General features: G+C 44.7%; 1 protein-coding gene across 1 annotated transcript in view; it reads left to right on the plus strand.

Moving 5' to 3' along the window:
- The window catches only part of grm8a (glutamate receptor, metabotropic 8a), a 225958-nt gene that overhangs the window by 190932 nt on the left and 9588 nt on the right, over positions 1–25438 (plus strand). The window contains 4 exon segments of the mRNA XM_063906115.1: positions 7730–7866; positions 10547–10693; positions 11913–12334; positions 13538–13904. Of these exon segments, the coding sequence (XP_063762185.1) occupies positions 7730–7866; positions 10547–10693; positions 11913–12334; positions 13538–13904 (1073 nt within the window).

Consider the following 25438-nt stretch of genomic DNA (forward strand, 5'->3'; position numbering starts at 1 on the left):
GAGGTAACCAGGTAATGTCCAGTCAACACATTTGTGGTGGTAACATGTGGAGTCAGGAGTTAGAGCATTTATCTGTGTGGTAGTGTAGGTTAGCCATTGTGTATTGTAGCACTAAGCTGTGTGGTAGTGTTACTGGAGTAATGACGTGGCTGTGTCCCGGTGCATTGTGTTTATTTACAGTCTGGTTTGGTCACTGGTCCTGTAGCTGTGGCTGTTTGTCCTCAGCTTCATGTTGAAGGAGTGGACATGATTCTGGGTAACGATCTGGCAGGTGGAAAAGTTTTTCCTACCCCTACTGCTGTAGATACCCCTACTGACTCCATAGGTGATGGCAGGCAGTGCGATCTATCTACCCCGTTGTGAAAAGTGTTTCCAGTTTGCCGCTGTTACAGTCTAACAACTAATCTGCCCTGAAAGTCACAGATCACAACCCCCCTTGTTTTCCCAGCTTGGATGTATTCCAGCGACTAATGTATTGTCCCCTTTTGGCCCGAGGTTTTGATTTAGAGATCTGTCACACTGTCACATGTTCTTTAGGGTGACACCTGTGTGGCTGTCATCTTAAGGGAGGGGTGTTGCGTGTCAGTATGTCTGTTTGTGTGTGTGTGTGTGTCTCCCATCCCTCCGCTGATTGTCTCCCTGCAGCCTCTCCCTCAGGTGATCTCCATCCTCTAATCAAGGCCTGCATAAAAGGCCTGAGGAAGGCTGCAGTCTTGCGCTTCTCTCTTCCTCTTCCTTCCTCCATGTGGCCCTGTCTTTCTGTAACCAAGCTGTGGCATTGTCTTTGTTTTATCTCACTAAACTCTTTGGTAAATGGGATTTTCCTGATGCAAGTTTTTGTTGCAGTAATCTTGGTCCTTACAGCACTCCAGTGATCTCCTTAGAGGTGAGTCACCCAAATACGTACACAGAAAGTCTGATCCGGGCAGCCAAAGACAACCTGTACTCTGCCCTCGTCCTCCACCATGGCATAACAGAAGCCATCCGCCCTGCACGTGTTATTGACCGAGTCTCTAGGGTAGTTGCGAAAACAGTGACAGCACAGTAGTCTCACGGAGGAAGAAGCAGGAGCTGTGCTGCCACTGGCCTCCAATGCCTCCTTGCTAGATGCTCTTGGCGGCATACTGTCCAGTATATTGGGTCCGGCCTTCACGACCTTAGACCATCGCTAACCCTCAGAGGTGCGTCCAAGCCTCGATCACGTGGAAGCCCGGCCGGCCCTTGTCTTCTTGAAGAGTCCTTTGACAGTGCAGATAAATTCCCGCTCGTCCCGCACACACACTGTGAAATTTGTCCTCTGCATTTAACCCATCCTAGTACTAGGAGCAGTGAGCAGCTATTGTGCAGCGCCCGGGGAGCAATGGGGAGGGGGGATTGGAGGTACCTTGCTCAAGGGCACCACAGCAGGGCCTAGGAGGTGAACTGGGACCATATTTCAAGTCTGTTCGGGGACTTGAACCAGGGACCCTACGATTCCTAGTCCAAGCCCCTACTGACTGAGCCACTGCTACCCGCCACTCTCACGGACCAATCGACCGCGACGATCCAGGGCTTGGGGTCTAAGCTGTAGCGGCAGTGGATCTGAACCAAGTCTCCGAGGTACGCCTTCACTCTGTTCTCCATTTGAACTTCCGCCTTTGCCAAAGTAGGTGGGTTAAGTGGTGGTAGTTTCGGATGCCTCTCCCTCAGGTGATCTCCATCCCCTAATCAAGGCCTGCATAAAAGGCCTGAGGAAGGCTGCATTCTTGCTCTTCCTCTCTTCCTTTTCCCTCCTCCACATGGCCCTGTCTTTGTGTGACCAAGCAGGGTCATTTTCTTTGTGTAATCTCAATAACCTCTTCGGTTAATTGACTATAAACTTGTGTTTTCTCCTCATTGTGTTGCGGCTTTCGAGCGAGTCGTTGCATAATGGGGGCTCGTCCGTAGCTGGTTTAGGAGTTGGTGAGTTCCTCATTTGTTTGGCTTTGTTATACCCCTAGAATTTTAGCTGTGTAGCAGGTTTGTGCTAATGTTTCCACATGTAGGAAATATAATTTTTTGACTTGCCTGGTTTATTTAGCCTGCGGGTGCTGGAGAGACCAGCACCACTTTTTTATTTTCTGTGCGGTAACCCTGGGGTGGCCCCTGGCGTGCCCAGGAAAGCCGACGAAGACTAATGGAGGTCAAGTTAGATAAACATTTATTTTCTTTTTGTGTGTAGGCAGAGAGGTAACCAGGTAATGTCCAGTCAACACATTTGTGGTGGTAACATGTGGAGTCAGGAGTTAGAGCATTTATCTGTGTGGTAGTGTAGGTTAGCCATTGTGTATTGTAGCACTAAGCTGTGTGGTAGTGTTACTGGAGTAATGACCTGGCTGTGTCCCGGTGCATTGTGTTTATTTACAGTCTGGTTTGGTCACTGGTCCTGTAGCTGTGGCTGTTTGTCCTCAGCTTCATGTTGAAGGAGTGGACATGATTCTGGGTAACGATCTGGCAGGTGGAAAAGTTTTTCCTACCCCTACTGCTGTAGATACCCCTACTGACTCCATAGGTGATGGCAGGCAGTGCGATCTATCTACCCCGTTGTGAAAAGAGTTTCCAGTTTGCGCTGTCACCTGTGCCTAGTCGCGTAAGATTGAGGTGAGATGATTGCTAATATGAGGGGTTAACTCTTGGGTTCCTCGCAATAGTACTTTGCTTTCTTGGTATGGACTGCACCTTTTATTGGTGGAGCTGATAAAACCCAGGACAAAGTTCTTCTTGCTGGAGCAGTGTTTCATATGGCTGGCAGTGTGTCGGGTGCTTCTGCCTGAACATAAACAGAATTGGAAGATGAACCTCTGCTGCCACTGATGGGCCAGGAGTCTCACGGTATGACCTCTCATTTGGTGGGATGTTTTTTAATTCTTATAGGGGCTGGGTTTTACACTGTTACAGTCTACCAACTAATCTGCCCTGAAAGTCGGCATACTGTCCAGTATATTGGGTCCGGCCTTCACGACCTTAGACCGTTGGTCACAGAGATTCCTGATGAGGCGCTTTGGATCAGCGGAGCCTCTGGAGTCGCTAACACTCGAAGGTGCGTCCAAGCCTCGAACACGCGGTAGCGCGGCCCGCCCTTGGCCTTCTTGAAGAGTCCTTTGACCATGCAGATGTATTCCCGCTCATCCCGCACACACACTGTGAAATTTGTCCTCTGCATGTGAGGGGGTGTGTTGCGTGTCAGTATGTCTGTTTGTGTGCGTGTGGGTCTCCCATCCCTCCCCTGATTGTCTCCCTGCAGCCTCTCCCTCAGCTGATCTCTATCCCATAATCAAGGCCTGCATAAAAGGCCTGAGGAAAGCTGCAGTCTTGCTCTTCCTCTACCCTCCTCCACATGGCCCTGTCTTTTTGTGACCAAGCAGGGTCATTTTCTTTGTGTAATCTCAATAACCTCTTCGGTTAATTGACTATAAACCTGTGTTTTCTCCTCATTGTGTTGCGGCTTTCGAGCGAGTCGTTACATAATGGGGGCTCGTCCGTAGCTCGTTTAGGAGTTGGTGAGTTCCTCATTTGTTTGGCTTTGTTATACCCCTAGAATTTTAGCTGTGTAGCAGGTTTGTGCTAATGTTTCCACATTTAGGAAATAACATTTTTTGACTTGCCTGGTTTATTTAGCCTGCGGGTGCTGGAGAGACCAGCACCACTTTTTTATTTTCTGTGCGGTAACCCTGGGGTGGCCCCTGGCGTGCCCAGGAAAGCCGACGAAGACTAGTGGAGGTCAAGTTAGATAAACATTTATTTTCTTTTTGTGTGTAGGCAGAGAGGTAACCAGGTAATGTCTTGTCAACACATTTGTGGTGGTAACATGTGGAGTCAGGAGTTAGAGCATTTATCTGTGTGGTATTGTAGGTTAGCCATTGTGTATTGTAGCACTAAGCTGTGTGGTAGTGTTACTGGAGCTTACCGCTCATTCAGTAAAAAGTAACTTTAGTACGAGGCTGTGGAATGACCTGGCTTTGTTCCCCGGTGCATTGTGTTTATTTACAGTCTGGTTTGGTCACTGGTCCTGTAGCTGTGGCTGTTTGTCCTCAGCTTCGTGTTGAAGGAGTGGACATGATTCTGGGTAACGATCTGGCAGGTGGAAAAGTTTTTCCTACCCCTACTGCTGTAGATACCCCTACTGACTCCATAGGTGATGGCAGGCAGTGCGATCTATCTACCCCGTTGTGAAGTGTTTCCAGTTTGCCGCTGTTACAGTCTACCAACTAATCTGCCCTGAAAGTCACAGATCACAACCCCCCTTGTTTTCCCAGCTTGGATGTATTCCAGCGACTAATGCATTGTCCCCTTTTGGCCCGAGGTTTTGATTTAGAGATCTGTCACACTGTCACATGTTCTTTAGGGTGACACCTGTGTGGCTGTCATCTTAAGGGAGGGGTGTTGCGTGTCAGTATGTCTGTTTGTGTGTGTGTGTCTCCCATCCCTCCGCTGATTGTCTCCCTGCAGCCTCTCCCTCAGGTGATCTCCATCCTCTAATCAAGGCCTGCATAAAAGGCCTGAGGAAGGCTGCAGTCTTGCGCTTCTCTCTTCCTCTTCCTTCCTCCATGTGGCCCTGTCTTTCTGTAACCAAGCTGTGGCATTGTCTTTGTCTTATCTCACTAAACTCTTTGGTAAATGGGATTTTCCTGATGCAAGTTTTTATTGCAGTAATCTTGGTCCTTACAGCACTCCAGTGATCTCCTTAGAGGTGAGTCACCCAAATACTTGCACAGAAAGTCTGATCCGGGCAGCCAAAGACAACCTGTACTCTGCCCTCTTCCTCCACCATGGCATAACAGAAGCCATCCGCCCTACACGTGTTATTGACCGAGTCTCTAGGGCAGTTGCGAAAACAGTGACAGCACAGTAGTCTCACGGAGGAAGAAGCAGGAGCTGTGCTGCCACTGGCCTCCAATGCCTCCTTGCTAGATGCTCTCTGCGGCATACTGTCCAGTATATTGGGTCCGGCCTTCACGACCTTAGACCTTCGCTAACACTCAGAGGTGCGTCCAAGCCTCGAACACGTGGAAGCCCGGCCGGCCCTTGTCTTCTTGAAGAGTCCTTTGACAGTGCAGATAAATTCCCGCTTAGTATGAGGCTGTGGAATGACCTGGCTTTGTTTTCCCCCGGTGCATTGTGTTTATTTACTGTCTGGTTTGGTCACTGGTCCTGTAGCTGTGGCTGTTTGTCCTCAGCTTCGTGTTGAAGGAGTGGACATGATTCTGGGTAACGATCTGGCAGGTGGAAAAGTTTTTCCTACCCCTACTGCTGTAGATACCCCTACTGACTCCATAGGTGATGGCAGGCAGTGCGATCTATCTACCCAGTTGTGAAAAGAGTTTCCAGTTTGCGCTGTCACCCGTGCCCAGTCGCGTAAGATTGAGGTGAGATGATTGCTAATATGAGGGGTTAACTGTTGGGTTCCTCGCAATAGTACTTTGCTTTCTTGGTATGGACTGCACCTTTTATTGGTGGAGCTGATAAAACCCAGGACAAAGTTCTTCTTGCTGGAGCAGTGTTTCATATGGCTGGCAGTGTGTCGGGTGCTTCTGCCTGAACATAAACAGAATTGGAAGATGAACCTCTGCTGCCACTGATGGGCCAGGAGTCTCACGGTATGACTTCTCATTTGGTGGGATGTTTTTTAATTCTTATAGGGGCTGGGTTTTACACTGTTACAGTCTACCAACTAATCTGCCCTGAAAGTCGGCATACTGTCCAGTATATTGGGTCCGGCCTTCACGACCTTAGACCGTTGGTCACAGAGATTCCTGATGAGGCGCTTTGGATCAGCGGAGCCTCTGGAGTCGCTAACACTCGGAGGTGCGTCCAAGCCTCGAACACGCGGTAGCGCGGCCCGCCCTTGGCCTTCTTGAAGAGTCCTTTGACCGTGCAGATGTATTCCCGCTCATCCCGCACACACACTGTGAAATTGGTCCTCTGCATTTAACCCATCCTAGTACTAGGAGCAGTGGGCAGCTATTGTGCAGGGCCCGGGGAGCAATGGGGAGGGGGAATTTGAGGTGTCCAGTGCCTTAATCAAGGGCACCACAGCAGGGCCCAGGAGGTGAACTGGGACCATATTTCAAGTCTGTTCGGGGATTTGAACCGGGGACCCTACGATTCCCAGTCCCAGCCCCTACTTTTTAAAAATCTTTTTATTATAAAAAGTAGATATTTACATTTTATTTACATTTTTAATTGTTTTTTGTTTAATTGTACTTTCATTTTTTATTTTCCACAATCTTGCATATCAATGTGTAACTAATCTGCCCTGAAAGTCACAGATCACAACCCCCTTGTTTTCCCAGCTTGGATGTATTCCAGCGACTAATGCATTGTCCCCTTTTGGCCCAAAGTTTTGATTTAGAGATCCGCCACACGGTCGCATGTTCTTTAGGATGACACCTGTGTGGCTGTCATCTTAAGGGAGGGAGTGTTACGTGTCAGTATGTCGGTTTGTGTGTGTGTGTGTCTCCCATCTCTCCCCTGATTGTCTCCCTGCAGGTGCAGCCTCTCCCTCAGGTGATCTCCATCCCCTAATCAAGGCCTGCATAAAAGACCTGAGGAAGGCTGCAGTCTTGCTCTTCCTTTTCCCTCCTCCACGTGGCCCTGTCTTTCTGTGACCAAGCTGTGGCATTGTCTTTGTGTAATCTCAATAAACTCTTTGGTTAATTGACTATAAAGTTGTTTGCTCCTCATTGTGTTGCGGATTTCGAGCGAGTCGTTACATCCTCATCAGACTGTTTTCTCCTCTTTTGCTTCAAACGGGGAACTTTGTTTACCTGCAGCATCATCCCACCGCATCAATGATTTTCACAAAGGTGGAATCTCCATAATGCAGCGCTTTTTCCACATGTGCACTGTAATTGCGTTTCTTTTTTTTATGCCACATTCAGCAGTCTGCCTTGATTGTATTGCTCCATAAAAGACAGAAGGCGAGTAAGACGGAGAGAGGAGGATAAGAGGTTTGCGTTCAGCCTTATTGGCGTTAAGAAAACTAAACCTTGGAACACACATTAACTTATCCATGCATATGAATATTCAATCACACTGATCTACAGCACACAAACACACACAACACACACACACACAGGTACACGCACACAATACCGCCTATTTAAGCTACCTAACAAACCACCTGAGGAAACCTTCATTAGTTTATTTGTAATTTGTTTATTCAACCCTTTCTGTATTCAAAATTTGCCTTTACCCATATTTATCTTCACAAACAAATTATTGTATAATTTAATGGATACTGCTTAATGGGAACATTAAGCAGTATTCCAGTAGCTGTGGTCCAATGTTTTGTTACATAATGGATTTTTAACCCAAAAATCATAAGATTCTTAGTTGCACCTTTGTCCTTAAGAAGTCATTTTAACAGAGTTCACTGAAGACACTGTGACCTCTTGGCATGACAGGAAATGCTAATCATTCAGGGTCCTACAGGGAATGCAGTTACACCAAATGTTATTGAACTTTGAGGGCATGGTTTCAAAATAAGGATTGGAAAACATGTATCTATCGTCTGATTATGGCAAGAGTTAGATTTTCTGGAAGCCAATCCTTTGTCTGTTTCGAATCAACCAAAAATGACCCCCCCGAATGACCATCACATAAACCCACGATTATCTCAGAATTCGCCGTTGCAACATCCACTGATTTCGATCGAGCAATGTCAACATTAAACAACGTTGTGACTCTCTCTCTCTCTCAACTGTTGCAGGAAGTGCCGGTACTCCAGTGGTCTTCAACGAGAATGGAGACGCTCCAGGAAGATATGACATATTCCAGTACCAGTCCACCAACAAGTCTACTGAGTACAGAGTCATCGGCTCCTGGACCAATAGACTACACCTCAAAGTGAGTCTTACACACACACATACTGAGTGTTGTTCAGGGACACAAACACGGAATTTGCGTGCGAGAGAGACAGCTGGTGCATTGTCATTGTCAATGCTTTTGGGGAACCACTGTGCACCGTTCACACACTCATCAAAAAACATGCAGAGTGGTCCAAAGCTAAGCAGCTTAGAAAGACTCCCACAATCATAGAAATGGTTTTCCTTGGGGTTTTTAGGTTCCCAAAGCGGCAGAGGTCCCAATGACGTGAGTGTGTAAAGACATTGATGTCCCCAAAAAGTGACAAACATATATGATCTGTGTCAGCCTACACCTGAACTTCGTGTACATCCACAGTGAAAAATGTAATTCAGTGGAACAAATAGAAAGATAGAAAACCCATTGTCTTTGTATCAGTTTCTTAATCACTGACTTACACACTCACACTCCACCACCTTGAGCACACCGGTGTGCTTGATGTTTGAAATCCACCAGGGACTTCATTAGAAAGGCCAGATGACAGATGAGAAGAGTAATAGTCACAAAATGCTTTTTGCCTGATGGACGGCCCGGCTGACAGAGAGAGAGAAGAAAGAGACGGCAGCAACACAAAGGACACACACATAGTCAAGACACACATGACTGGGCTCTTTGACAGGGGACAAATTAACAGATGTATTTGATTTGTTTAACAGTCCAGTCGGGTTTGAAGGCACAGCGGCAGATGTAGTGACGGCAGCAGGTGAACGTTTTCAACATCAACACATTGAGCGCTTATCAGGAGCAAAATAACGGTGGCCTACCGGTGCAAACGCATCACAACGACAACAACAATTTCTCTAAAAGCGCAGCCTAAATGAAACGGTGCGAATCATTGTTTGAAAGTCCAGGTGTTTCTCCTCATGGAAATGTTTTGGGACACCGTTAAAAAGAGAACATCATTGCGCAACAATACAAACCTCATTGTAAATGTTCTCCAAAACACTTATGACGCTGGTTTTATTATAAACAGTGCCCTCCTGTTATTTTGTCCGTTAAGTAATTAATGCAATGAAGGTTCACGACCTGGTGTGTGTTGTTTTGGCTGGCGGATAATTTATGGTTATTCTTGCAAATTAAGGTGTATTTGAAATGTTTCTGCATAAACTGTGCCGGCTATGAATAAATAATGAGTAAACATACTGAATAAATATAAAAAACAGTACCTAATAGAAAAAGTTTCAACATAAGACCATTTACTCCCCTGTACACACACAGTATGCTTTTATTTTTAGCATTAAAATATATTACCCTGACAGATATATTTGTTATCAACAACCAGAAACCCAATATTGCTGTTCAAGTGTTGTTCTCTATGCGTTTCAATGATCAAATCAAGCCCATGTTCTCTCTCCCTGATGAGTTTTTCCTCCTAACTAGTTTTTGTTGCACTGGTACTTTGTGTGCCTGTTTAAAACAGTAACGCTCCATTTTTAGTAAGCACCCTCGGCGATGGAGGAACCTCCGGGACTGGGTATAATTACAAACTCTCGCACACATAACGAAGAAATTTACCCAGACATACGAGAAGCGAGGGGTGCTTGGTGATACCAGCATGACACAAGCACAAACAAAACGCACACATGGAGGAACATGTGCGCACACAGACACACACACACACACACACAAATACAGATGGCCTGTTTGTGCCAGATCTGATTACGGTCTGATTGCTGGCTTCCAGACTCACTGGTGATAGTTGTGTGCCCGGCAGCGTTCAGGAAAGCGATCAGAGGATCTGCGTGTGCTAATTGCTCTCCAAGTCGCCCTGAAGACTCACAGTCTGCAGGTACAGAGAGTGATAAAGGACTGTTAACACAAAGTAATGCCAGCTTCAGCACATGGAAGCCAGTCTTTGGGTCGTATAAAATCCCACAAAATGGAGGGAAGTTTTGTTTTGCTACATGAATACACCCATAATGTCAGGTTTGTACAAAATCCATTGAACAAATCTCATATTTTGTCTCCTCTCCTCTACTTGTTCGGGAAAGACTGCTAAAGGCCACACGGACAATGTAATTCTCCTTTTATCAGATGGGTGACAATAGAGTGGTGCAGTGATGACAGATTTTTGAAGGCCGACCCGGAAGTTAGCTCTGTCAAGGGTTCCCTTGACAAAAAGCAATGGGATTTGTCCGTTTCATTTGGGTATCTTTCAGAAAAAGCATATGGTAAACACACATTAATGATATTTAACACGTGTTAACAGCAGGATATTCTCCACATATTAACACCACTTTAACATTCTGGAAGCGCTAATGCAATCGTGATGGGGTTTAGTTGTTTATTTAGTCGATTGTTAGCAACGGCATTTTTCTGACACAGAAGCTTCAGACATCCATGAAGTATTTGCACCACCTTAAACTCAAGCTCTGAATATATGGGTTGTTGGGGGTGGATGGCTGGCTTTACATTTCTGATCAAAGACACACATTTCTATTGTTGAGTTTGCTTGTATTTAAGGCCTTGGTGATGATGTGATCTTGTATTTCCCTGCAATGGGTCTTAAAAGGGATTTTGAAAACCGAACCTCTTCCCTTCCTCTCTCTCCTCTCCCCTTTTTCTCTCCTCTACCTCTTCTTCTTTCTTCTCCTCTTTCTCTGTTCTCGTCTCCTCTTCTCTCCACAAATGTTGTATCTTTTATCTCCTCTCCTTCTCCAAGGTGGAGGCCATGCGTTGGAAGAGAGGTGACCCCTCGTTGCCCCCCTCTGTGTGCAGCATCCCATGCCGTACGGGTGAGAGGAAGAAAGTGGTGAAAGGTGTGCCGTGCTGCTGGCACTGCGAGCGCTGTGAGGGATATCACTATCAGGTAGATCTCCGGACGAGCACTTGCTAATACTTGCTTCACGATTCGCCTGGGGTGTAAAACATTCAGGCTTGTCTCACATCAACCAAATGTAATACTGAAGTTTGCCATGTTGTTTAATTGGTAAAGCACATACTGTTTTCTGCCACATTGGCCTGCTTACTCTACAGTACAGTTCTATCCCCCTTGGGTCAGGACTTTTAGTTCTAACTCAATTCAGGCAAAAAAAACTTAGATGGCCCATTCAGGATTCACATAGGCAGGAAGAAGCCCACCGATGCTATTATATTTAATGGAAGTACATCATTTGTGAGAAGAGGGTCTGTTACACCCCCCTGGTTAACTACATCACAGTTAGGGACGATTTGGCAGCCAATCATCGCTATATTAAGTGAAAAAGTCTGTGTTTGAGCAAGTCTTTGTGCAAAGAGTTCCCGCGTTCAGGAAGCAATAAAGGCAAGGAGAAAATATGAGCCGAGACAGCAGCTGGCGATGTCATAGTGAGCGATCAATACTCATTCTGGAGATACATGCATTAGCTGTAAGATCAATAATCTCTTTGACACAATTAGGGATTTTAGTGGACAGTAAAATAACATTGCAGCATGACAGGAAAGCAGCTTCACTATAAAGAAAAATGGTGTAAAAATCTTTCTTTTTCATTAAGCAGTCGGTTTAAAGAGCTGAATGAACAACACACACCAACTCATTCTCTGTTAATTAGTTGATAAATCAGCTGCTTTCAATGTTAAAGCAATGGGGATTCACAGCATTTTCACATAAATGTAGGAGCTCTGAGGTTAGGGTTTATTTATAATTCACATTTCAAACACAAAACAAGTAAAACGAATTAACTGGAACAAAAAGAGAGGATTGTTAAAAATAGACATTGTAAATACACATAATTCTGCAAGAAGTGCAATGATAAAACATAGTTAAATGACTTCTGGTAAAGCAGCATTGACGAGCAAGGTTTTCAGGTTCGATTTAAAAGAACCGAGCATTTGGGCGGACCTCAGATACTCAGGAGGTTTGTTTCAGGTCTGCGGAGCAAAAGAAAAATGCCTCAGCAAATTTGGTTCTGACCCTGGGGACGATGAGTAAACCCGGTGAATATGAGCGCTATGGGTGGCTCTTAACAGAGTATAAATGCCATATTTGTCTTGTGCTGAAGGAGCTTATATACCTGTTTACCTTGTATATCAAAACCGTCTCTCCCCAGGCTTCAGAGTTCACCTGTGAGCTGTGTCCCTACGAGATGCGACCTGATGTCAACCGCACCGGCTGCGTTCCCATCCCCATCATCAAGCTGGAGTGGCACTCCCCCTGGGCCGTCTTCCCCGTCTTCATCTCCATGCTGGGCATCATCGCCACCTCCTTCGTCATCGTCACGTTCGTGCGGCACAACGACACGCCCATCGTACGAGCGTCCGGGCGGGAGATGAGCTACGTGCTGCTAACGGGAATCTTCCTGTGCTACGCCATTACGTTCCTGATGATCGCCACGCCCGACGTCGGGGTGTGCTCCCTCAGGAGGATTTTCTTGGGCTTGGGGATGTGTTTCAGCTACGCGGCGCTGCTTACCAAGACCAACAGGATACACCGCATCTTCGAACAAGGGAAGAAGTCTGTAACGGCCCCCAGGTGAACAGTACACCTCACTTGTCAGTACACACACTCTGTTTGCTCGCCACGTACATTTGGAGTGTTGGGAACTAAAGGTCACTGTAAGTGTGTTTTCCAATGTGTGTATTCATGCTCTTCCTTACTAAGCTGCTCGCAGTCATTATTCATCATTTATTTTCCATCCATTATTTATGAGAGTCATGAACTCGCACTCACCCATTGTACTGTTTGCGCTCATTGTGAGCGACTCTGGGAGAGAGCGTCAACTAAGTGGCTGAAATGTTAATGCGATATTTAATAGAGCTCAGGTTCCTGTCCCTGCTGCCCAGATGGTCATCTGTCTTTCCCTCCGCCTATCCGTGACAATTAGTGTCATTTTAATTGCTATTAATCACACATTTTTATATGATAATAAGGATTTTTACCAATTCCAGGATATCCAAGACTTATAATTCCCTGTGACTTGCTCTGACTGGAAAACGTGAAGGAAAATAAACCAGTGAATACACTGAAAGAAAATCAAGGGAAGGCCACCAGGCTCCAGAGTGTGCAGCAGGTAGTCCTCCACTAAGCAGCCGTTGAGCCCTGTTAGAAGCATCAGTTTGTTTTCGCAGTGCAATTGGAAATCATAGCTCATGTTTTTGAGGATTGTTTACCCCGCATTTTTGTCTCTCTCGCATCCTGGTTGAGCACCTCATTCCCTCTTTTCAGCGGTATATGTTTTTCTCTACGCTGCCCATGTTTTTCATTATTGCCTCAAATCTCACCATTACCTTTTCCCTGATCTCCCTCCAACACTCTCTGTGTGTTTGAATGAGCTGCATAGATTGCTGCTGTAGTAACCTTTAGGCACTAAGAGACTTGTGTTAGAGTTGGCGGCCAGGGTAAAGTAACACACTTTATTGGCCAAAGAATTCAATTCAAATATAGAAAAAAGTCAATATTTGAATTTTAAATTTTAAAGGGCAAAAGAATCGGATAATCAAACAGGCGGGAAAACACGGACAGGAAATGAAGACAGAAATAAAACAGAGTGAAAAACCTTTCAAAATAAAACTAGGACGTATCATGACAACCTCTATTTGCAACATCATCAAGGACACATCGAAACGAGATACAAGGAAACAGACAGTCCAAGACTTCCAAAAAGGGGACTCAATTACGACTGCCCTGTATTATTCCTCTACTGCCGCTCATATCAGTGATCCTCTCCTCCACCAGGTTAATCTCTCCCGCCTCCCAGCTCGCCATCACCTTCTCCCTCATCTCCGTCCAGCTGCTGGGCGTGTTCGTCTGGTTCGCGGTGGACCCTCCCCACACGGTGGTGGACTACGGCGAGCAGCGGACCCAGGATCCGTTGTCGGCCCGCGGCGTACTCAAGTGTGACATCTCGGACCTGTCGCTCATCTGCTCCCTGGGTTACTCCATCCTGCTGATGGTGACGTGCACGGTCTACGCCATCAAGACGCGAGGCGTGCCCGAAACCTTCAACGAGGCCAAGCCCATCGGATTCACCATGTACACCACCTGCATCATCTGGCTGGCGTTCATACCCATCTTCTTCGGCACGTCACAGTCCGCAGAGAGGGTGAGTGCGTTTGTTTCACAGGCATAGTTCAAATGCTGTTTTAACTTCATGTTTTAAACTACAGTCTTCAGAGAGTGTGAGTATATTGCAGATGTCTGTACTTCCTCCCAATCTTCTTTAGTCTGCAAAGAGGATGAAACCACGGTGTGCGTCTCCCTGTTGGATTACCCTGTATTTGACCTGTTTGGGATTTAAAGCAATTTTTCTTTGAGACACCACAGTCTGCAAAAAAAAGATGTCTACTGTGTGAATTTGTGCCTGGTATAACGTGGATATAGATGATTTATGTTTGATACTAATGTATGTGTGTGGGAAATGTCTTTTATAAGATGACAATTCCCTGACAGGCGGGCTGGGATGGTGTGGTTTACGGGCTTTCTGTGAGCATGAAGGAACTCTCCTGAGAACCATTTTGCAGTATTTTAAAGTTTTGGAATCACTTTTTTTTAGTCATAAATTTGCATGATTTGCTATGGCAAAAAGTATCTTCTCTTCTCTCTTTCCAAGACAGCCTTTGGGAGATAAAACTGTTTATCCTGGCACTGAGGGATTGATTTGTTTTTCAGTTTGTAGCTGTACTAATGCTTGGGCGTTCAAAACCCCCTGACAACCCCCCCCCCCCCCCCCCCCCGCCAGTAAAAGAGGATTTACAGTCTGGTTTATTGACTGGTTCCATGCCCTGGTCCACCTTTTAGAGGGTTGTGCTGTAGAGCGTGTTCCTCCTACCTTTAGTCAATTATTGATGGCTGTATGATGTGAGGGAGATGTTACTTTAACGAGTCAAATGTGTGTGTGTGTGTGTGTGTGTGTGTGTGTGTGTGTGTGTGTGTAGGCAGCCTTTACAGAGTTCATCTTGAGTACAATGGTCTGTTACAGAAGCACTGCAGGTTTTTGCATATACGTTGTGTTTTGTTGGATCGTGTTAGCTGTCTGTTACCGTCTTGTACATATTTAATGTTTTATACAGATCCATAAAGAGTCAAACGCACTATTTCCTGGGGTAGGAGCTTTCCAACATGGGACCCTGGACCCCCACAGGAGTCCCAGGAGAAATCTCATGTCAAAATAATATAAAAGGAAGAATCATTTTGTTATTTTTTGCCTTTCCTTTGCTCTTGGAATGCATGGTGGTTTCACTGACGACTCATGATGAAGACCGAGGCTCATGGTTAAGACTTGGACAAGAAATGGTGAAGCTGTCGTTGTAATCCCTGTTGGCCCAATGTTTCCTTTGATAGCTAATCAACATTGTTGATGGAAGCAATGCTCAAACAATCCCGAAGCCATTGTTGGAATCATTGTTGTCAGATATAGACTGGTGCAGCCATGTTTCCGTAAAGCACATTAACCAGATATTCCGCCTGACTCCTAGCTAGCGCTGTTAGCTTGTCCCTTCCATTAGCCAGTGATCTTACGTTGCCCATGATGGGAGACAAGGCTTATATCTTCTTTCTCCATAAATCTGCACCCAGCTCTCTTCCTTTGGTTCTTCGGTTTACCCAGCATCCTCTGTGTCCTTCTCCAAAATGTCCGTGGATATAGCCGTTGTGCAGACCCCTATGCTAGCTGGCATTAGCATGGTCAGCTGTCCATGGGAATATCAACCCTCTTAGATAGATAGAATCGGAGGATGAAACCCTCTTTATTAGTCACATACATGCACACAGCAGAGCACACACAGTGAAATTAGTCCTCTGCATTTAACCCATCCTAGTACTAGGAGCAGTGGGCAGCTATCGTGCAGCGCCCGGGGAGCAATGGGGAGGGGGGGGATTGGAGGTGTCCGGTGCCTTGCTCAAGGGCACCACAGCAGGGCCTAGGAGGTGAACTGGGACCTCTCCAAGTAGCAGTCCACTTTCCATTTTTCAAGTCTGTTCTTATAGTCAATTATTTGTTTTACTGTTCATATAAGGTCCATAACTTTTGAGGAGGGCTTTGAAGAGTCCCTTAGTTTTTAAAGGGGGTTGGCAATGAAGGTTAGGAGTCGCTTGCCTTACGGAAACAGTAATGGAGTTCATACCGTAAGTTATTAGCTGGTGTTTGACAGCCTAGAAGAGATGTCCTTTGACCTTATCCATATTAAAACCAGGGCATGAACATACAAACACTCAACCAGCTAATCTGATTCATAACAATGCAGTGCACACACACACAGTAAACCATTGTGTTTACCTGCATGCAGTTTAATGATTCCATTACTTGATAGTGTGGCCATTCTAGTTTTGACAATAAATCCCTGCATTGAGATTCAAGGCACGTTTCTGATTGCAGATGTCATGGGTGCTACATCACAATAAACCTTTGTATGCTGCAAATGCACACATATGGTAGATAGATAAGCAGTGAAAAGGCACGGTGGTGAACATATAGATAGCCCTTTATCATTTGCAAGTTCAAGTACAACATAATATGCACATAAACAAGAACAAACCTCAAGCTGTTTAAATAGGAAATGAATCAAATCAAGTACAGCTACAGAGCAAAGGGTGTCCTTGAGAGAGCGTCCATCGCCACAATCTCAAAGTCAGTCCAGTCGTGCGCTCCTCTTCTGCACAAACACTGACTGCTTTTATGTCCCGATAAAAAGAGGCGACTCTTATAGATCTCTCCTTATTTCCGAGTGTCAGTCTGGCAATTTCCATTTCTCCATTTTCTCGCGTCTTAGCTCATCTTTCTTCTTAAAGGCGTGTGCCCGCCTCCGTCGCATGACAAGAAGCTGATATCAAAGTGATCCAGTGTAATCACACATCAGGGAAATCAGACTCTCGGACTGGATGTTTCATACAGTTTTGCCTTTGCACGCCTTTCAATGTGGGAAGAGAGCTATGAAGCAGGAAGTTTAAAGTGACTGACTTTGTTTGGGATCACTTTACAAACACCATCATTAATACATGTTTAATGAATTGCTAATTAAATGGTGATTATCCTGAAATGATAATTAATGTTAACTAGTTTTTGTAGTGCTATAATTTGGTATCTCAGCACTAATTGTTGTGGTGCAGATATAATACCATTTTATATAATATGTAGAATATGTTTGAGTTGGCTGCAAACCTATACACATTATTTAGATGGCTGTCATAGAGTGTCACCTGATGGTTATGCAAAATATATACGTTGTAAAGCATCTATAAACCTTGATAGGTACTTAACATATTGTTTGTAGGCCCTCTATCAATTGTTTTTCATTTTAGCATATTTTTGGGGGCCAGACAGTGTCTTTACTAGCTATGCAGTGCTGAAAGGGGTAGATAGAGGAGATGTAAATGCCTACAATGTTCTGCAGGCTCTGTAGTTAAAAAAACAAACAAGTATTTGGCAGTGGATTCTGCGTATGGACCGCCAGCTCCAACCACAATGTGATTTCAACGGATATTTTTCAAACTTATCAAAGGTTTACTCATCATTTGGTAATAACGTTAAAAAAAAGAGGGTTCGATCCAGTCATAGGTTACAAAAGGGGACTGTATGACATCTAGAAGCTTCTCCAACCTTTTACATTTAAAGGTTGGTGTGTGAGTCCTTGCTTTAACACTTATTGTACTGTGACAATTTGTAGGTGCTGATGTGTCATGGCACCTTTTGGGTTTGCTCATGCATATGTGTGACTGCAAAAGTCATATCTCTGCTTGTATGGCTTTATAAGAGTACATTGTGTGCATGCATGCATGTGTATGCAATGTGACAGGCTAGGCCTCCTATCTCTCAGGTTGGGTTGAGCACTATTCTCTCCTCGGTTGTAATTATAATGTCCACCAGCGACTTCTTGTGTACTGGCGTTAGAGGCCGGCTGTCTGGTGTGCTGTATTTAATTGGAATATCCACCGGTGCACATTTGTGAGTCAGTGTATGTTGGTTCTAATTGGATTATCCTCTGGAGTGTGTGGCAGCTGGCTCGCTAACAGGGAGAGGAATGGGGGGGGGGGTTAAGAGGTATGAAAGGAATAAACAGGTAATGATGTGATTCGCTGATGGGGCTTTAATGAACAGAGCTCCACCAAGGGTATAGGTTTGTTTTCCCCTTTGGGTGGAGGGGGGTAGGGGCTCCAATGAAGTTAGTTGGAGGTTAGATGAAAACATGTCTTGCATTATGATTAACTTCATTATGAAATGGCCATCATGCTCTCCATAATCCTTTTCAATGATGTCATTATCCTAATAAAACAGCTGTATTCACTTGTGTGTAATCAATGCTACACAGCTACTGAAGATTACTCGATGATACTTAGGGTTATGATACGATATAATTCGATAACGATACGATACCATTTGTTCTTGACACCGTCCCTCACTTTTACAGAATATTCAAATCATACAAACGACATACTACAAGATAAAACACATGTTATCATGTGACTTATGTATGTGCAAACACACACCTGTCAAAACAAAGACATGTGAAGCCATTTCAAATGCTCCTTGAATGAAGGTTTGGACCTTCTAGGTGCCATTCAGTCATACTCCAGCAGGCATGCTTTAGTGTTTCTTTTCAGGGTGACTGTGTTAGAATGAATCTCTGTGGGACTGCCGCCTTGCCTTGACGAAAGAGAAAAAGGTCCACCTGCTACCTTGTTTCCAGAAATGCTACAATATCTACACAGCCTGCACAGCTGCAGGTTAGCAGAGGAGAAGCAGCCACAGCCACAGCAGCACCTTCATCAGAGTCTAAGCAGGATGTGTTCAAGGCACTGTGTTGTGTAGGTTATCGCAGCATGCAGACACCTGGTGTGACCTTCTACCCTTTTCACAGTCATGGCTGTGACCGGTTGGGTTTGATATTCAATGACACATGTTGTAGGTGAATGGTGTCTTTCAGTGTAAGTTTTCTTTTTAACAAAATGCTCAAAAAGCCATACAATACTTACATTTTGTATTTGTGGAGAGCATGAATCTTTGGATCATGATGGCTAAACTGTCCCCGGTAAAGAAAAGAAAAGAGAACAAGAGAAAGAGAGGGGGTAAAAGACAGAGAGCTAGATGTCAGGGAACTCAGCAGAATAAGACAGACAGGAAGTAAACACTAACAGGAACAGCGGTGGAAGACACACAGGAAGTAAACACTAAAGGGAACAGCAGCAGAATAAGACAGACAGGAAGTAAGCACTAAAGGGAACAGCCGAAGAAGACAGACAGGAAGTAAGCACTAAAGGGAACAGCAGTGAGTCAACTTAGTATTGTTGAGACACAAAATGTCTAGTAAAGTTGGACATATTGAACCTCCCGTGTTTATGAAAGACTTCATGTATTTATGCTCTGACTTGAGACACTGCCACATCCTGATCTTCTGTCCTCACTGCGACTCGGCCCTGTTTCCCTCTCATGTTTCTGAAATGTATTCAGTCCCGTCCACAACCTCTTCTCATATATGCTCCTTGTATTCCGGCTTTCTCCCACCCTTCCTCTCGCTCCACCTCATTTCTCTCACGCGCTCGTCTCCTCTGAATACTCAACGCGGCTCCCGAGTCACAGCGGGCAGCGAGCGAGCGAGGAGGAGAAACACAAAGAGCGAGGCAGAGATGAACACTGAAAGGGAAAGTTTGAGCCAGAGATGCAGGGGAGACGGAGAGACACAGACTAAGAATGTGAGAAATAAATCAAGAAAGAGGGAGAGGAGGGAAGTATGGTTTTGAAATAAGGCAAGCACACAGAGGATGCTGCTTCTGCCGCACCCTGCAGAAACTGGAAAGGGTGTGTGTGTGTGTTTCCCTCTGCTTGGTTTAAAGCCCTAACCACGGGGCACATCCTCTCTCCTGCTCTCTCTTTCTCTCTCTCTGTGTCTGCCTCATCATTCCTTTCCCTGACACTTTGTGCAGACAATCCTTATTTTTCCCTCTTCCTCCTCTCTTTACCTCTATTCCTTTCTCACTGTTGGCCACCTCTCCTGTTTTCCAGTTGTCTTAAATATAGTCAGCTTCTTATCTACGGCTCCCAAACTAAAAAGAGAATGACCGCCCTGCTACTACCAACAAACCCTTTTCAGTTCACCTGCAGTAAATCCAGCAGCTACCCTGCAGTATACAAAGCCATTCAAACTAGCTGCGCCTTTACCAGCTCTGAGAACACTTTAATGATCAATCATTATAAAACATATCAGAGATATTATTCTGAAATGGACCAATCAGACAATGACTACTTTTACTGTCACTACTTTAAGTACATTTAGAGGAGAGTACTTTCTACTTTCACTGGAGGAACATTTAGAATACTTTTACTGTGACAGAGTATTCCTACACTCTGGTACTTCTACTTTACTCAAGTACAAGACCTGAGTACTTCTACTTTTACTCACGTACAAGACCTGAGTACTTCTACTTTACTCAAGTACAAGATCTGAGTACTTCTACTTTACTCAAGTACAAGACCTGAGTACTTCTACTTTACTCAAGTACAAGATCTGAGTACTTCTACTTTACTCAAGTACAAGATCTGAGTACTTCTACTTTTACTCACGTACAAGACCTGAGTACTTCTACTTTACTCAAGTACAAGATCTGAGTACTTCTACTTTACTCAAGTACAAGACCTGAGTACTTCTACTTTACTCAAGTACAAGATCTGAGTACTTCTACTTTACTCAAGTACAAGATCTGAGTACTTCTACTTTTACTCACGTACAAGACCTGAGTACTTCTACTTTACTCAAGTACAAGATCTGAGTACTTCTACTTTACTCAAGTACAAGACCTGAGTACTTCTACTTTACTCAAGTACAAGATCTGAGTACTTCTACTTTACTCAAGTACAAGATCTGAGTACTTCTCCCCTAATCTGTAACTCTTGAAGCATGTCTTAACCCAGGTCAGGAACAGACTTCTTCAGACTCTTGAAGCTGCTATTCATACAGACTTATACATTTTGTGTCTCTCAAGGCTTCCCATTAGCATTATCGCTTTAACACATTCCCCATCTCTCTCTCTCTCTCTCTCTCTCTCTCTCTCTCTCTCTCTCACTCTTACATACAAACACACACACACACACACACACACACACACACACACACACACACACACACACACACACACACACACACACACACACACACACACACACACTGCTGTCTAATTTTAGACCTGACAGCGGGACCCAAGTGTCCTCACCTCAGAATAGCCCTTTTAAGAAGTGAAGAATGGCAAATGACCTCACTTTGAGTAATATGTGTCATCTTTGTTCTCTCCCCACGACTGCATTTGATCCTCAGGAGTATATAAAGAACACACAATCTACGGGCCCTGCCACACAAATCCATCTCTGCAGAGCACACACACACACACATCCACACACTGAGCGCTCACCGTCCTCAGACAGATTTATGGCGGTGACTGTGAATCCCTGGGGAGAACCCGTGACCGCCCAGATCCTTACCGGGAGTAACTGCCGGTAATCAATCTGCAGTTATCTGAAGAGGGTGGGAGACACCGAGGAGGGGCGAGACACGGGGAGGCAGAATGAAAGCAGCACGATGACACAGAGAGAAAGAGAGGGAGGTGAGAGGGTGGAAATAAAAATGGAGGATGAAAGAAGGAAAGACGGTTGGAGGGAGAGAAAATGAGGCAGCAAGACGGATCATACGAGACAAAACTGCTGCACAGAACGAATGAATCAGTGTGTGGGAGTGCAGGGAGCGACGTCAACAACTACCAGCACACTGAGCGAGTCAGAGGAGAGAGGGATCCACACAAACATCCAGAGAGGGATAAATCGAAGCTGATGAAGAGGAAGACTGACAGATGCCAAGAGAAAGAGAAAGCGATGAAGAGGCAGAAGGGAAAAAGAGAAAGATCGTGGAGCAATGTTCAAAGATCTCTGGGACAATATATACTTCCCACATGACCACAGATGTGAGACACACACACACACACACACACACACACACACACACACACACTGTACCTGTATAGCCTGACACTGCAACATAGTGTATCTGTATTGTATTCTATATTTTAAGAAAGCTGGACCTCTTGTAGAAAGGTGCGTGGTTGGATGGTTATATGATTGACTAGCACTGCTCCCAAAGTAGGGGAGATGTGATGATTTATAAAATGTACCATCATTCTTTCGATCGAGCCATATTGTTTATAATGTTGTGGGAACAAGACATGATGGCAAGCTGTTGATAATAGTGTCGAGATTGGTTGAAGCCCATTTAGAGTAATTATTGTGATTGCAAGATTGATGGAGAGACTTTACAAAGCCTGGTTCACATCTACAAGTGCACAGCTTTGAATCCTCCAAACGGTAATATTGAAACCAGAGTTAACAGAAACATTGAGTGTGTGAAGTGCTTAAGGAAGTGTTGCGGCTATAGGAAGTCCAATTTAAAGCGGCTGAATACGGGGAGATAACACCTTGACACGGTCAAACAATTGCTCCACTCCTTCATAGAGTTCATGCACATTTCATTTCATGACAAATGCCTTTTCAGTTTAACGATTTGCTTAAACCGGAGATGCTCTGTTAGTAAAGATAGAGCATTACAATTGGCACCAATACCATGACAATTGTATACTCTGTCTCTTAAAAGATGTGCGTTTCCCTCTTGTTAAGGCTCTGTGTGTCTGGTTTGGCAAGAGTGCAAAGGAACAGACGAATTCATCCCTAACAAAGTTGATTTTCTTCTGATTAAATCTACTTTAAAATGCCAACTCTCTCTCTCTATCATAGCTCGTGGTTCCTGCAGTTCAGGGATCAGCAGAACATGTGCTGAGATCACTCACTTCTGACCGGTGTCTCTTCCCTCCGCTGCGTTCAGGCGTCACATCGTCTTTACTCTGACAGCATTTACCAATCCTATGGGGCGGGGGTGGGGGGGGGGGTTATATCTACACACGGAGATACGAAAAAAAAACCCTTTCATTCATTTTTGAAGGCATCGGTTTTGCAGTCATTTTCAGGATTCTGGTGGGAATTTGGTGGTTTGGCTGAAAATGGGGAGAGACAGACAGCGAGTGTCAGATGCTGACATCAAACAGTGGGGAGTTGAAGGATGTGGGGATGCCCAAGGGGGGGTGGCCTCACACAGAGATGCTGGCAGTCACACACACTTTCACACACATGCATGCTCGATATCACAAATGCATATCTTTAAGTTCACTCCCTAATGGAGGCAGGCAAAGGGATTCAGAAAGTTTTGCGCAAAAGTCAAACAGTCTTCTCAATAAGCATCACATTTCTGTAAGCACAAAGACATTTTAAACATCAAATATGCCGTTTTTTTCATATTTTCCACCTCCTCTGCAGCTGTAATTTCCTACTTCCTGTATACGTCTGACTGTAGAGAGACAGACTGCATGACAAATCAAAACTAAATAAGAAAAGGCTTCAACACAGACACTGTATTGACAGATAACTGTTAAAGAGCGTGATTTTCGTCTATGACCAGGACACACTCTAAAGCAAGCAAACGCGTGCTTAAGTAAATCCCGGCGTATTAATTAACCACAAGGATAATAATTTAGCAAACGTCGGAAAATTGATAAATGAAGCCGGTGCGGATGCCCCAAATTAATTAGCGCTGTGCGGCTCCTCTCCTGACGCTCCCGAGAGAAATCTGAAGTTTGTTGCCTTTTTCAAGCTGTTGCCGGGCAGATGCAATAACCTGGCGTTCAGTTGCTGGCTAGGAAATGTACTTGGCAGGTGGTGTTTGTGGCCCCGCCAAAATAAGAGTGTCAGATTTGAGTCAGAAAGAAAAAGTTTGGTCAGTAATCAGAAACTTCTGTCAGAGCTTTGAAAGGAAATGAAGTTTCATGTTGTTGGAGAATGTGAGTTTAGTTTGAATGTGAGTTCATTAGTTTGTTTGTATACCAGTTTGTATCTATATGTAGCAGCTGCTTCCGTGTGTGTGTGTGTGTGTGTGCTATGATTTGAAAAACTGTAAACAGGGCATGAGCACTTCCTGCATAGTACGATAAATACAGGTGGAAAGCTAACCATGACAGAAATGTTATAAACAGGTAAATTCCACCTTCAAAACGCTGTGTATTGAACATTTTCCTCTTCGTCTGCTTTATCACTTTACTAATCGACTTTACTTCTCAGAGTTTTCTTAAAGTCGTTGCACCGTTGAACCCAAATGGACTTCCAGGTGTGCATACGTTATAAATAAATTCCTTTTCATCATTACCGCCAGTTTGACATCAGTGTCACTACCTTTATACATACCTTCCCTTTAGCTCACCTTAAAATACAGAAACACATCCCTGCAGTGGCTGTATACTGTCGGCTAATAAGTGAGGCCCCTACTGCTTCGGGACCCCTGAGCTGCCCTCTGTGTCTGAGTGAGCTTGACCTAGTAATACAAAAGTCCATGTACAGTATGAAACAGTTTCCATGTCTATAAACATTTGTAAGGGTACATTAATAGGCCTATATCAGCGCTGGATCCAAATGAACACCATAAATAAACTAAAACTGTAGGTGTAGTTGTAGATGTAAACCACCAGCAACTCATGAAGCCTTTAAATAATTCAGTCATGGTAAGACTGACCAATGCTGAGTCTCGATTTATGGATTGCCACACATTTACATTAGCATAGCATTAATGCTACACACATTCAGTGTAAAGCGTACTGTGCTGCACAGAAACCTAATTAGGAGAAGTGAAAAGATACTACACCACCTAAAAAAAGTCCATGGTTTTATACCTTTATTCTTCTGGTTCCTCAAAAGAGGGTTGGGACCATGTAGTGGGACTCAGTTTTCCTTTTGGGAAAGCCTTTTTGTATCATTTCCAGCCCAATTTGTGTCATAGCGTTAGCCGCAGAAACAGGCGCATTTAACACCGGTGACAGAATATACACTTACTCCTGTTTTACAGTCGTGGTGTGACAAGTTTTTCCCCCTACAACTAGCAGCAGTGTGCAGAGGGACGAGGCTCCACGATAAGTCCTTGCTGCGTATTTTAATTGGCTGGAGCTGTGCACAGTGGGGCCACAATCACGTCAGTTATGAGAGAGAGCGACAGAGAGGAAGCTATTCACAGCAGGGCCGAGCTCACAGTATGTATTGCTATGAAACCTTTATGCACAACTCAAAATGTGTTGGACTGGAGAGACTTGAAGTTATACAAACACGCTGAGGCAAAACAGATATAGATTATTTCATTAAATACTCACAAATGCAGACCTCAGACCTGTGTGGATTAGATGGGGGAACAACATGTTCTGTTTTGCAGGAGATAATGAGGCACCTGTGGACCAGAGTGGCTTCGCTCCGACCCAATTAAGCAGCACATACACAAAGTTTAAATATCGCTGCTCAGCACCTGATGTCAGAGCTTTTTTAAAAACACTCTTTCATCACAGCACCGTGTTGGTGTCAGGTGTGCGGAGATGTGTTACTCTGGGAGCTGCTCTGAGTAAAAGTCACACTGAGAAGAGATTAAGGGTTCATTCACACAGCCTGGTTTGGTCCGATACGACCGAACATTGGAGCGCTAACCCCCTAAACTGTGTTAAACACCTCTAATCGCTACAAAAATAAAGGAAACGCATCTACATCTACAGTTCCTATAATGCTTTTTGGGTTTTCTCTTTCCT

The sequence above is a fragment of the Eleginops maclovinus genome, chromosome 17 (assembly GCF_036324505.1).
Source record: "Eleginops maclovinus isolate JMC-PN-2008 ecotype Puerto Natales chromosome 17, JC_Emac_rtc_rv5, whole genome shotgun sequence".
Taxonomy (NCBI): domain Eukaryota; kingdom Metazoa; phylum Chordata; class Actinopteri; order Perciformes; family Eleginopidae; genus Eleginops; species Eleginops maclovinus.